General features: G+C 45.6%; 1 protein-coding gene across 3 annotated transcripts in view; it reads right to left on the bottom strand.

Annotated features, from left to right (window-relative positions):
- Positions 1-13,438, bottom strand: part of Sfxn5 (sideroflexin 5) — a 111,942-nt gene that overhangs the window by 72,917 nt on the left and 25,587 nt on the right. For all 3 annotated transcript variants that reach the window (XR_007211873.1, XM_048352740.1, XM_048352739.1), the window contains exon 3: positions 7,415-7,492. Coding sequence is in view for 2 of the 3 variants with exons in the window: in XM_048352740.1 (XP_048208697.1) it covers positions 7,415-7,492 (78 nt within the window). In the remaining variant the exon portion in view is untranslated. The remainder of the gene's footprint in view (positions 1-7,414; positions 7,493-13,438) is intronic.

Below are 13,438 nucleotides of genomic sequence, written 5' to 3' on the forward strand. Positions count from 1 at the left end.
TCACATTACCCATAGATACTGATAACCACTGTTACACCTTCTACATCTATGACATTAACTCCGCTAGGTGTCTCATGTGAGTAGTCATTGTGTTTGTGTGTGTGTGAGAGAGAGATCTTTCATCAGAGCAATTATAAGCCATGCTCCAGTGAGTTTCACTGGTAGTAGTATTATGTCACAAGCATTTACAGAAAAATTGCCAATAGTGCCAATGTATCTGACACAATACAAAGAAACGATGATGTCCCAAGGGAGTGAAAGTGAGCAACTGTAGGCAGTGTAAGGAAGATTCATTTGCTATTCTCTGTTCTCTCTACACATCTAGAACTCTGGTTCATATATTGCCTTCTCAAGACCCCACACTCCAAATTAACTAAATAACTAACTAACTAATAAATAAATGAAGGAGCTGAGTAAATAAACAAATAAACAAATAAATAAAGGTCACCATTAGAAAAACAGAAGTTGGATGCATAACATCTAAGCCCTGTACGACTCGTCTGGCATAGATGACTAACTTCCCAACAAACCCATGCCTTCTTCCATAACCAGAGAATGGTAACTGGCACATGGCTAACCTCCTACCTACATTTTCCAGCCTCCACTGCAGTTAGGTTTTTCCATGTGGCTGAGCCCCAAGTGGCATCAGAGGGTAGGTGAGATGTGCCTTTTCCACTCGAGTGCCTTGTCTGTGCTTTCTGTCCACTTCTGAAAACTACAGCAAGGATGTGGCTATGGAATGGAGGCACAATGGAAAGAGCCCGAGTTCCCCAATGATCCTGTGGAATAGAGCCACTCAATCACCTGGAGCTTGTACTGTTACACAAGAGGGAAAAGAACTTCTGCTGTATTGGGAGATCTTTTTGTTACAGCAGCTAGGATAACTCTATATTACTCTAGGGATACAGGAATCTCTCATCCATAATATCAGAAAGACTTCTGGGGAAGAGGAAGAACTATGAGCCAAGATGGTTTCTGAGACTTTTCTTCTGGTGTCTGGCAGGTGCTAGCTTTAGAAGGCTGAGTGTGTAGGATGGCGGTAGGGGAGGAGTTAAAAACATCTCCATTTTCAATGAAAATTCCTAGTCATGACCTGATTTTGTGTGGGCTCATCCCATCCTCAGACTACAGTGACAACAACCAGGGTCACACACTTTGCCCCTGACTCGGTTACTAAACAGCCTGGTCTTCTTGTGAAAGTCCTCTCACATCTTAGATTTGCATAGCTTTTAAATTAATGACATTAATGACAAAGGAGAAGGGGAAGGCGGTGGCCTCTTCTGTCTACCAATCTGCCATGCCAAATCCCGCTTATAGGAAGACCCACATTAAGGACTTAGGTCTGATTTCCAGGGCCTGGGCTACTGCCTAGACCCACAAGTTAAATGCTGGATGTAGAAGCATCAGCAGGGACTTTCCCCAAGTCCAAGTCAACAGCTAGTTTGAAATTTCTCAGTCAGTCCTGCAAACAGGTTAAAAGACAGGCCCATCCTGGAAGTGCAAAACTTTACATGGGAGAAAAATGGGGACCTAGTGGCAAAGCCACCTACAAGCTAGGGAGCCCTCCTTATCTCAACAGCTCAGGGAAACATCTCGATTCCAAACTACAGACCCTAGTTGTGACTTAACTCGGCTAGGCCCAACCAGCTCCCTCTCTGCCTGGCTGAATGTGAAAATGTACTGCCTAACCCTTGGGAATTACCAGCTCGAGCTACAAAGCAGTACAGCCAGGCGGCTGTGAATGCTACCCAATTTCCAACCTTGGAAAACGGGGACAAAGGGCAGCTAGATGACTGGAATAGTGCAAGGGTTCACTGATTTCTAAAGCAGCCAGTGTCTCAGCTGAGCTGCCCTTGAACCTGCCTGAATCTCAGTATGGAGGCAGGGCAAACTGGATCCCACAGGTTTCTAGGGGACAGGATCCACCCCAGTACCAAGAGGGAGAGCAACTGCCCAGGCCCTGCCCACCCCACCCCCATCCCCCCAGTCTGGCTCCCTCCACTTCCCCTCTTCCTCCTTCCAAGCTGCTTCTCCAAATCTCCTAAGGCAGCAAAGACAGAGCCTATTTAAAACAACCTCCAGAAGGTAATTAAACCGAGCCTGAAGGGGATCCTTCTGTAAGGAAAAGGATGCCTCCATCAAACAAACAAAAACTTCCTCATTTATCAGTTGGGCCCATCCCATTATATCTTACCATTAATTTTGTTGCCATGGTAACTCCCAGGTTAATATGTACTTATACAGTTTGTGTGGGGTGAGGGTACCCCCAGTTCTATAGCCATCAGAAAGGTGGGAGGTTATCAGCTGCCGCTGCATTGCATACATCAGCAGTTGTGACATTATCTATGCAGCTCCTCCCTAGTGAGAGCTGAACCCAGGTTTGAATTCCAAATCTCCCACTCGGTGGCCTTATGGTTTGGGGCAATGTACTTAATCTTTCTGAGCCTCTACCTCCTCCTCATTTGTAATATGGGGATATGAATATTGTGAAAATAATTCATTTATTTAGTGAAAAATGCTAATTAAACATCTACTATGTGTTAAGCACTGTTGTAGGTAATAAAGAAACATAGGTGGGAAAAGAAAAAAAAATTAGACAGAAAGCTTTTGTGGAACATATGGGCCAAGGAGGAGACAGTAAGCAATAAAAATAATAAAAAGTAAATTCTCTGACATGTTAGAAGGATAAACACAAGGAAAAGTAGGCCAGGGTAGGATAACTGGGAGTGTGTAGAGTCTGTGTAGACAGAATTACAGCACCTAGATGGTGAGGATGAGTCTCAGATCACACTGAAGGGAGGAGTGAGGCCCACAGATATCCGGTGGGAGATGGTCTGACAGAACAGCCAGTGCAAAGGCCCTGAGGCAAGTAGGCCTGTCTGGCACACTTGAGTGTTGTACTCTGAGTGGAAAAGGAGACACTATCATTTCTGCTATATCAGAACCTCAGTGTGGTTTGGCAGGTCCTTCTCCATTGTACCTGGGGGACTTTTGGCAAGGATGAGAGACATTTTTGGTTGTTGTGTCTGGGGAGAGCTGGTTATCGGTATCTGGTGGGTAGAAGACAAGGATGCAAACTGCAGCGCACAGGAGAGCCCCAGAGCAAAGCGGTACTCAGCTCCCAATGCCAACCGTGCCACGGGTGGGCCTAGAGCAGAGGCCAAACAGCATGATGTGTGTTCACAGGTCACTGTGATTACTATACTTGGAATGGACAAAGAGACCCAAGTAGAATGGAGGCCATCACAGTGACCCAGCCCCGAGCTGTGCCTAGAGCAAGCAGCCAGCACAATGCCTGAAACAGCCTCCACATGCCTCCACTAGTGGACTAATACACTCTCTTTGTTAATAGGAAGCACCAACCTGGGGATGGCCCAGAGGATCCCAGAGCCTGAGGCTGGGAGACTGGGTGAGACCAGTAGCCAGCCTACCCTCTGGCATTTCTGATAAACTGACTACCATAGAAGATTTGGGGTACATGTACTTTTAAGCCTCTGGTACTTGCTCTGCTATTTTCAAACTCATCTGACCCCAATTTTTTTCTGCTGGGACAGGGGGGAGGGAGACTCTTCAGCTCTCTTCCACTGTAGTCATCCTTTCTTCTTAGTGGCTGTGGACAAAAATCCATCCTATACAGGGTCTCTAAGCCACTACGGTGTTGCTCTGGTGCAGAAGTGGCTAGCTGGCAAAGGTTGACTGTCTATCCAGCACCACTTCTATAGAATGTGAAATGATGGAAGAACCCCACTCACGAGTCTACAGTGTGCCCAGAGATGTGCTTGCCATGCCTGGAAGCTATGCCAGTAGCTTCCAAGCTGGTTTCTATAATTGTGCTTCCTCTTCTAGCCCATCCCAGCACTGCCACCAGGCTGAGGTGACAGAAGACCACCTCCACCCCACTCCTTTGCTCAAGAGCTTTCAATTGCTCCCTCTTGCCCCACAGGACACAACAGTGTCTCTACCAGGCTTTGAAAGACTTTCACAATCTACCCCGTAACCTCTCAACTTCCTGGGGTACTTCCTCTTGGCTCATCGTTCTACCTCATCTCAATCTATTTATCTTTGTTTCTCTCAGTCTCTATCCTTCCTTTTCCATGTGTCTCCCTGCTGCATTCTACATCTCAGCTTTTGTCTGTGACTTACAGGGAATGTTGCTTATCCTGGATCCAATAGGCTATGTCAGATCGGTGTGCCACCACAAACTGGCTATATGATCCCCAAGTCTCCATTTTCTTGCCTATAAAATGTGGCTATGTACCTACCAAACAGTTTTCTATTACCTTAGCTGAGATAATCAGTGTAAAGTGCTAACACTTAGTGTGGTGCTGGCACTTGGTAAGAATGCAGTGAGTGCTGGCTGACCAGACAGGGCTCTTCTTACCTTCATCCGTGCAGACCATTCAGTAAGACCAAAGCATACAACATCAGAAACCTTACTGGCCATGCCTAGGACTATGTTGTTGCTCAATTATTGTGATTTTGTTGCTTAACTGAAGACTAGCACATCAGATTTCTACCTGCTAAGCCCAAAGGATTAGTTACACTTATTTTTCAGGACTTACTAGTCCTTGGTACAGCAAGCATTTCAGAAGACAACTGTCTCTGGAGAAAATATCAGCTCCCCACGAATGGAAGAGTGAATCAGGACCATCAGGAGGGGGCAACTGCTGGTCCCCTGTGCACACTTGCTGCTGCAGTGCTGTCATGGGCAGTATGGATGGCCAGTCCCTGAGGCACCCAGCACTGTGCAAGGCCCCAGGGCAGGGGATTCTGACTCTAATACCTGCCAAAGAACAGGACAGGTGCAGAGGAGGCCACTTGTCTATCCAAGACCAGGAACTTCCCTGGGCCTCTTCAGATGGCACAGACGTGACCCCCAGGCAGGGCCAACCTGAGCTAAGAATAGGATGAGAGGCTGTCCTTAATTCCAGGTGGATGAGGCTTCCCCAAGCCCATATTCTGCTATCTATGGAAGGCAGACTCTGCTGACTATGGCCCAGGGAGGAAGGCACTGTGCAATCTTGCACAGTACAACCCTCAAGGTCTACAGACAGGGAAGAGTGGCTTCCAGAAAGCCAGAGCAGCCAGCTCACCCCTGGAGCACTGTGCTCCCCAGCCACCAGATGGCTCCTGCAGGTATCCCCACCATGAGCCACGACGGGAAGGGCAGCCATGCCAAGCCAGCCCCCAATTTCCCTCTGACTCTGCTTCCCTGGGGCACAGAAGATCTTTCAGAAGTGAAAACAAAGGATGACCGGGAAACAAGACAGGCAGTTTGAAGCTGCTGAGCAAAGAGGGGAGATGTGACTTTGTTTCCCTAACTCTAGATGCTAAAGGAGCTTCCCAGAAGCCAGTCTCAACAACGACAGGACAGACAGGGCCAAGTATAGTACCTATAATCCCAGATACTCAGGAAGTAGAGTTGAGAGGTCTGCTGCTCAAGGCAAGCTTGGGAAAAAAGTGTCAGACCCTACCTGAATAATAACAGAAGTAGAACGGGCTGGAGGAATGGCTCACATGGTAGAGCATCTGCCTAGGAAGTTCAAGGCTTTGAATTCAAGATATAAAATTGGGCCGAGCTTGGGCTAAGCAATAGTACACCCAGCACTAGGAAAGGTTTGGGGAGGCCCCAGCCCTGACAAGCAGAAGAATATCCAAGGGTGTGAGGACTTCTTCAGGCTAGAGAGGGCTATGGGACCAGGCACTGCCATCCAGGCTCTTCAGGAACCAGTGCCAGAAGGAAGTGCCACTGTGGAGGACAGGAGACCACATCCTGCTCTCCCTGCTCAGCGCTGTCCATGACTCAGCCCACAGCACAATTGCCTTAGGACAGACAGGCCCGCATGACCACACACTGCATTGTGTCTCATTGCTCCCCAAAGGAATCTAGCCAGTGTGCCACATCCATTTGTTCCCCATTTACCTGGCAGTGTTACTGTCTAACATCTCCCTTGTTCTTCTCCCACCATCTCTTGGCCTCTGACTCAATGTGTAGCTTTGCCTGAACCACTCTCCCCTGCCTAAACCACTCCTACCCCAGCCTCTTCTCACCATCTATCTTCTCACCCCTCAAATTTCAGGTGAGAACATCCTACCAGACCTGCCAAGGCTGGGTTGGCTACTGTTTCCATTGTTCCCCCACAGGGCCCCATGTCTTCACATCACTGTCCTTCTCTGGGGGATCTGTGAGGCAGGAACCTCCTCTAGCTTTTCGATTGTTCTATCCCCATGCCCTAGCACCATATCTTCCCTGTAGTGTTGATTTAAAAGAGAAAAATGATATAAAACTTGAGTGCCAGCTTAAGATGTTCAATAGTTGCTTAACAGGGACTCTAGAATGTGAAGAAACAGTGCCATAATGATCAAAGAAAGTGTAAGAATTTTTCCAGAACAAAAAGACAGAAGTCTTCAGATTTGAAGAGGTCATAGAGATTCCAAAATAATGAATTTGAAAAGAGACGGTATTGTGAAAATTCAGAAATAAATTTTATAGTTAAAGAGAAGATTATGAATATCTTCAAGGGAAGAAAGCAGGAATGAAATGGCATCAGTTTTTCAATAGCTATATGGGAAACCAGAGGAAAATAGAGCAATGGTATTCAATACTTTTGTCAGCCTAGGATTTTCTCCTCAGTCAAACTATCAATTAAGGCTGAGTGCAGAATTACAATTTGTTCAGACATAAAAAGACTCCAAATGTTTTTTTTTTTCCCCATGTATCCAGGAGCTGCTGGAAGAGGCTTTTATTTCACCAAGACTAGTATAAACCGCAAAAAAAAGAAAGATATGGAACTGGTAGTAGGCTCTAGAAAGGAAATTTTCAAGGGGGAAAAAGTGTAACTGAAAGACAGGAGCTCCAAACTGAAAGAAAATACTAAAAATATTGAAATTTTGCTGGACTGTGCAGTAAGAGATAGAACTGATAAAAAGGAAAATAAACCAGTGGGGTGGAAATGAAGCAATTATCAACTCCAGATAATGTATAAAGTTGAAAAAGAGAAGAAACGTAATAATGATGTAAGCAACTTCACTGTACAGTAAATGTTATTTGCAGCAAAATTTGTAATAGCACAAATACTAAGTAAGTATAGACCCATCCGAACAATGCTAACTCTTTTGGAAGGGGGATAAAGCAGGAGGAAGAAAGGTACTTTTAGGGTAGACAGTAAGAGAGCTGGGTCTCACCTGCAAAACAGAACTGAGAAATATCAGTATAGGTAGGCACATACATTGGAAACATAGATTGCTATGTTTCTATATTTTGATCTCAAGCAGCTGAAAGTAGTTGCTTCCAGAAAGCAGGAATAGGGAGGATGGCTCTTCATTACAACTACAAAAAGAAAAGCTTCAGCACGCTATAACTATTAGAGTCCGTAATCATTAAAGTGGTCCTTCCTTCCCCTCCCCCACTCACCTGCTCATTGGTGACCCCTGGGCGCAGGGTCCCATGCTTATAGTCCTCTAGAAGTTGCACAGCTTCTCTCAGACGTCTCTGTAGAGGAAAGAAAAGAGATGTGGGCATGAGTTCAAGGCTTCTGAAAGTCAGTCCCATGTGGAACTGCACCAGCATCAACCAAAATGACAATGTCCACCGTGTACAAGGCCTCCGCCCTCAGCTCACAGAACACACAAAACAGCAGGAAGGACCCGGCCTAAGTGCCTTTCCACAGGGAAATGGCTAGACATCGATTATACATAGGAATCATTACTGGGCTGTTCAAGCACCTACATAAAAAATAAGAAAAGTATTCCAAAGCCACAGCTTCACATTTTGTTGAGTAAGAAAGCAGATTGCCAAGTAGTATGATGTGTTCATTGTACCAGACAATACACACATACATGTAAAGCAATATTTTCTATGAGGACATCTGTGGGTATCAAAAAGACCTCGAAAGAGACCCACTGGTGGCAGGGATAGGCACTTGTGGGTAGGACAAAGGGCTTGGACTCTGCATGGGATATCAGGAGGAACTTTAACCTCAATTGTAACATAAAAAGCTTTTACAAGGCAATATAATATACTTCCAACGTTTTACCCACTAAAGCACATTCGGCTACAATAACTGACACATGATATGACTTTTAAAATCTTAAAAGCTAAAGAGAGAGCAAGAGTAATAGAAGGTAGTCTTTACCAAACTTGTACAACAATGTTCAGAAGCACGATTCATATAGCCCCATGCTGCAAATAATTAATAAGAGAATGGATAAGTAAATCACAATATTCATACAATGATATATTAAAAAGGAAACTATCAATATATGCTGCCATGTAGACAACTCTCACAGATATTATTGGGAAGAATGCATTTTTTCCAAAGATAGCAACCTCAATATCCTCATCTCCTGTGATCTAGAAGCTTTTTTCATCCCTTTGAGCCTGGACAGGGCTTTGTCAGTGCCTCAACTTACAGAGAATGGCAGAAGAAAATGATGTGACTTCAGCCTAGATCACAAAATGCCCAGTATTTTCACCTCCTTATCAAGATGGATACTCTCTTGGAATGCAGCAAGGGAGCATGCTGCAAGGCAGCCCAAGCAGCTGAGGAAAGAAGTAAGCTGGTACACAGCTCCAGCTGAAGTACCAGTCAACAGCAAGCACCTGTCTGTCTGCCATGGGAGCAAGCCATTGTGAGTTTTTGTCTTATTTTGTTTCTGACAGTTGTGAGGCTTGAACTCAGGGTCTGGGCACAGCCCCCTAGTTTCTGTGTTCAAGACTAGTATGCTACCACTTTGAGCCACAGCTCCACTTCTGGTTTTCAAGTGGTTAATTGGAAATAAGAATCTCATGAACTGTCCTCCTTGGGCTGGCTTCAAACTGTGATCCTCAGATCTCAGCTTCCTGAGTAGCTAGGATTCTAGGTGTGAGCCACCAGCACACAGCCCAAGCAAACCATTTTTAAGTTGCCCTTCCAGCTCCTTACTCCACCAAGCTCTTCTAGCCATTGCCATATGGCAAACACAAATCATCCTCTCCCTCCTTACCTAAATCAAAGTTCAATAAGCAAAATAATTATGTTGTTGGTTGTTTTAAGCCACAAATTTAAGAGTGGTGGTAGGATTTGTTACATAGCCACAGGACCAATGCAAATAATAGCAAGTGAGAAAAGACAGACACGGTATACACCTGTAAGCCTAATACTTGGAAGGCTGAGGTAAGAGGATGGTGAATTTGAGACCAACCTGGGCTACATAGCCAGTCTCAAAAAACAAAGCAAAGCAGAACAAATAACAACAAAATAGGCACAAAAGAGTGCACATGCAGTTCAAAAACAGGCAAAACTGGCCTAGGGTGGTAGACGTTATTACACCGTTAGGCTTGGGAGACAGTACTAACTGGGAAAGGCACACAAAGAATCTGTTGGCATAACGGAAATATTCCGTGTCTTGATTATGTGATGGTTATATGGGTATAAACAGATGTAAGAATTAATTAAACCATACACTTAGGAATTGTGCATTTTAATGTATATGTAGCATACCTAAAAAATGAGCAATAAACAGACAACAGTGATAGAAGGCAGCTTATGTCCAGGTATTAAGGGATCTAGACACATGAATGGTAAATATGGGGGAAGAAACCCAGTGAGACAAGCTGTATCCCTTTGTCTATGAACAAGGTTGACTGGGAAAAGGAGTACAGAGACCTCAACACTAAGCCCTTGATCTAGGGAAAAGGGCAGTACCCAGAGGGACACTCAGCAGCAGACAGGGTATGCTGAGCTAGCTGACAGCATGAGGGATGAACAGCCACCTGCTATGCTACTGCAGCAGAAAACACTGCCAATCCAGACCAACATCCAGGTCCATCATCCATCAGCCTGTCTGGATGGCAAAATGTGGCTAGTTCTGGTCAACCCAAGCTTAGACCAGGGCAGAACTACTGGTAGTCAGGGGGCCAGGGAAGCTTTTTTTGAAATAGCCTGTAGGCTGTCAAGAGCTACCTGTCCTCTCTCTATATATATAAGATATATTTATTTTGCCAGTCCTGGGGCTTGAACTCAGGGCCTGGGACTGTCCCTGAACTTCTTTTGCTCAAGGCTAGCACTCTACCACTTCTGGCCTTTTCTGTTTATGTTGTGCTGAGGAATCGAACCCAGGGCTTCATGCATGCTAGGCAAGCACTCTACCACTAAGCCACATTCCAGCCTGCCTGTCCTCTTTTTTTTTTTTTTTTGGCCAGTCCTGGGGCTTGGACTCAGGGCCTGAGCACTGTCCCTGGCTTCTTTTTGCTCAAGGCTAGCACTCGGCCACTTGAGCCACAGCGATAGAAGATATATTTATTTTGCCAGTCCTGGGGCTTGAACTCAGGGCCTGGGACTGTCCCTGAACTTCTTTTGCTCAAGGCTAGCACTCTACCACTTCTGGCCTTTTCTGTATATGTGGTGCTGGGGAATTGAACCCAGGGCCTCATGTATGGGAGGCAAGCACTCTTGCCACTAGGCCATATCCCCAGCCCCCGCCTGTCCTCTTTTAATTATATGGATGTCAGTCTCCGGATTGCCAAGAGTCCTTTCCTGGAATCTTCTTACTTTCAAAGTAAATAACTTTGTGGGATTTTCTTTCTTTCTCTTTCTCTCTTTTCCTCTCTCTTTCCTTCTTCCTTCTCTTCCTTCTCTTCCTTCCTTTTCCTTTTCTCCAGTTGTATAAGCAATTCATTCTGTTTAAAGAAAATGTCAGAAAAAAAATAATAAAGCACAAAAAAGTCATTTTAAATCTCCTGTGAAAATACTCCTTAAGACAACCATGGCAAAAGTGAAGTTGAGGGTCAGGTATAGTAATATGCATCTGTAATCCCAGCTACACAAAGGTGGAGGTAAAAGGATGACATTCCAAAGATGGTCCAGGCAAAAACTAGACCTTATCTTAAGAACAATGAAAGCAAATAGAGCTAAGGGCATGGCTCAAGTGGTTAATTACTCTGAATTTGAACCCCAACAACATCAAAAACAAAAGAGGAGGACTGATGTTCCTTCTAGGTTTCAATTTATGTGTGTGTGCACATGCTCCAATATTGCTCCAATATTGCTCCAATATTGGAGTTTAAACTCAGAGCATGAGTGCTGCTCCTTAGCTTTTTTGCTCAAGGCTGGTGCTCTACCACTTAAGCCACATTTCCACTTCTGGCTTTTTTTGTGGTTAATAGGAGATAAGAGCCTCACAGACTTTCTTGCCCAAGCTAGCTTTGAACTGTGATCCTCACATCTCAGCCTCCTAAGCGAATACAGCCACTGGTGCCTGGCAATAGTGATTGTTGCAACTTGTTTGAGGTCACACAAATAGTAAATGGGAAGTTTAGCATTTGAACCCAGAATTTAGTCAGATTTTTGCTCTGCATAATACTCCTGCTACCACAACACCCTTAAAACCTAGAGCTGCATCAGGCTCCCTTAGCTCAGCCAGCTCCCTCCTGTTGCCTTGGCCTCTGCAAAACCTGGACAATGCTTGCTCTACTTTCCAATGATGAATAGTGAATGGCTCTTTGCTCTCATTATTTCTCCCACTCCAGGGATTCTCCTGAGTTCCTATAACAACCTGGCCAGATTCCATCTCATTTGACACGGTCATCAAAAGGAGCCCTCTTGCCAAAAGCATAAGTTCCAATAAGTTCCAAGCTTGGCAAAGGGTGTGGGGTGAGAGGGAACTAAATCCAAAGTTCCTGAAGACAAGTCTGTGGCCCTAGGATTGAAGGAAGCTGGATGGGGACTCTTTACCCCGGGTGTTGTAGGCTGGCCTCGGCCTTCCTAAGCCTCTATCAGGTTTAAGAGCCCAGGGCTCCAGGCCCTGTGGGATGGGCAGAGCCCAGGCCACCTGTCTAGAGACCTGGCTGTTTTTGAGGCTGGGAAGGGGTAAGTTTGGAAAGACCTGGGGGCTAGGAGCAGGGTCTCCTTGTTTCCACCCTCCTCTCCCAGTGCTGTATTGTGAATCTTGGCAGGAAGGTCCAGGTCCTTGAGGAGGAGAGATGACGGGAGTTTGGAGCCTGGTGAGCTTTGCAGGAAGTCTTTTCTACTAGGAACAACAAAGTAGTCAGTTCCTGAATGCAACTCTGTGAGGGGCCCAGCTGGCCCAGAGACAAGGATGCAAAGCTCTGACCCCTGTCTGAGACCTGGAGTAGGACAGCCCATTCTGCTGCTTGCCAAAAATCTCTACCATTAGCCTGCCTGCCTCTGGCCAGCCCATTGTAAAATGTCCATGACAGTCTCCTCATGTTTGATAGAGGTGTGACTTCCAGAAGGTCCTCTGCAGACCCATGTGCCTAGAAAGGTCATCTAGAAACAGTGACTTGTAACAGAGAATAGTTCATCTATTCTAGGCCTGCCCTGGGCCCCTAAGAAAGGACATGGTCAATTGGGGAAAGTTTCAGAAGCAAAACTAAGCTTTCCTGGGCACACAGTCCAGCCCCAAGTTACATGCTAATGGAAGATGCCAAAAGAATCCAAATATTTAACTTATTATACTATTTTGTATGTTTAATATAATTTCTGATAGCACTTGGCCAAGGGGTAAGTAACACCCAGGAAGATTTCACCCTTTTTCCAATAAAGAAACTCACCTTGTGGGTGGCACTTAGACTTCCTGTCTTCTGTTCCCTTTCCCAGAATGCCTTTCAACAATTCACCCTAAACAGAGAGGATTTTGTTTACATCTCTCTGAGGTCCCTGACCACTTACCTACTAGCCATGTGCCTACCTTACCTGTGAGAGATGAGAACATGCACAGAGCAGCCAGTTCCAGGAATCTTTCAGGACCACAGTACCTAACCCCTAACCTAACACTAACACAAATGAGTGACTGGAGTTGCCGAGGGAGAAGTGAAGAGCATGGTCAGTTACAAGTTCAAATTCCAGTGGAGGAAACCTAAGTCACTCAGTGGTGATATTGGTCTCACAGAACCAAGAGATGCTCCCTGTTCACATAGCCATGGCAAAGATCAGCCCCCTGCACATGCATGACAGAACCATGCTGACAATCTTGCTGAGAAGTTCAGAGCCAAGAGGAAAGGACACAGTATGATGAGGGTCACCCACAAACCCTAAGAACCCTCAAGACCACAGTTCCACAAGAGCCTGGGAGCACTTCTTTCAGTATTCACAACAGCAGCTGACTCCCAAAGAAACCACAGCAGTGTCTGAGCTTCCTGAAGCTGATGGCCACAAGGGCAGGTACTGAGGTAAGAACAGGAAAGGCCACTGGTGGCTCGCACCTGGAATCCTGAGTACTGAGGATCATAGTTTGATGTCAGCCCAGGCAGTAAAGGCTATGAGACTCTTATCGCAAATTATCCCTCAGAAAAGCAGAAGTGGCACTGTGGCTCAAAGTGGTAAAGCACTAGCCTTGAGTGAAAGAGCTCAGGGACAGCGCCCTGAGTTCAAGCTCTGAGTTCAAGCCCAGGACCAACAAAAAAATAAAGAGAGAGGGAAGGAGGGAGGGAGGGAAG

Source organism: Perognathus longimembris, chromosome 8, assembly GCF_023159225.1.
Source record: "Perognathus longimembris pacificus isolate PPM17 chromosome 8, ASM2315922v1, whole genome shotgun sequence".
Taxonomy (NCBI): Eukaryota; Metazoa; Chordata; class Mammalia; order Rodentia; family Heteromyidae; genus Perognathus; species Perognathus longimembris.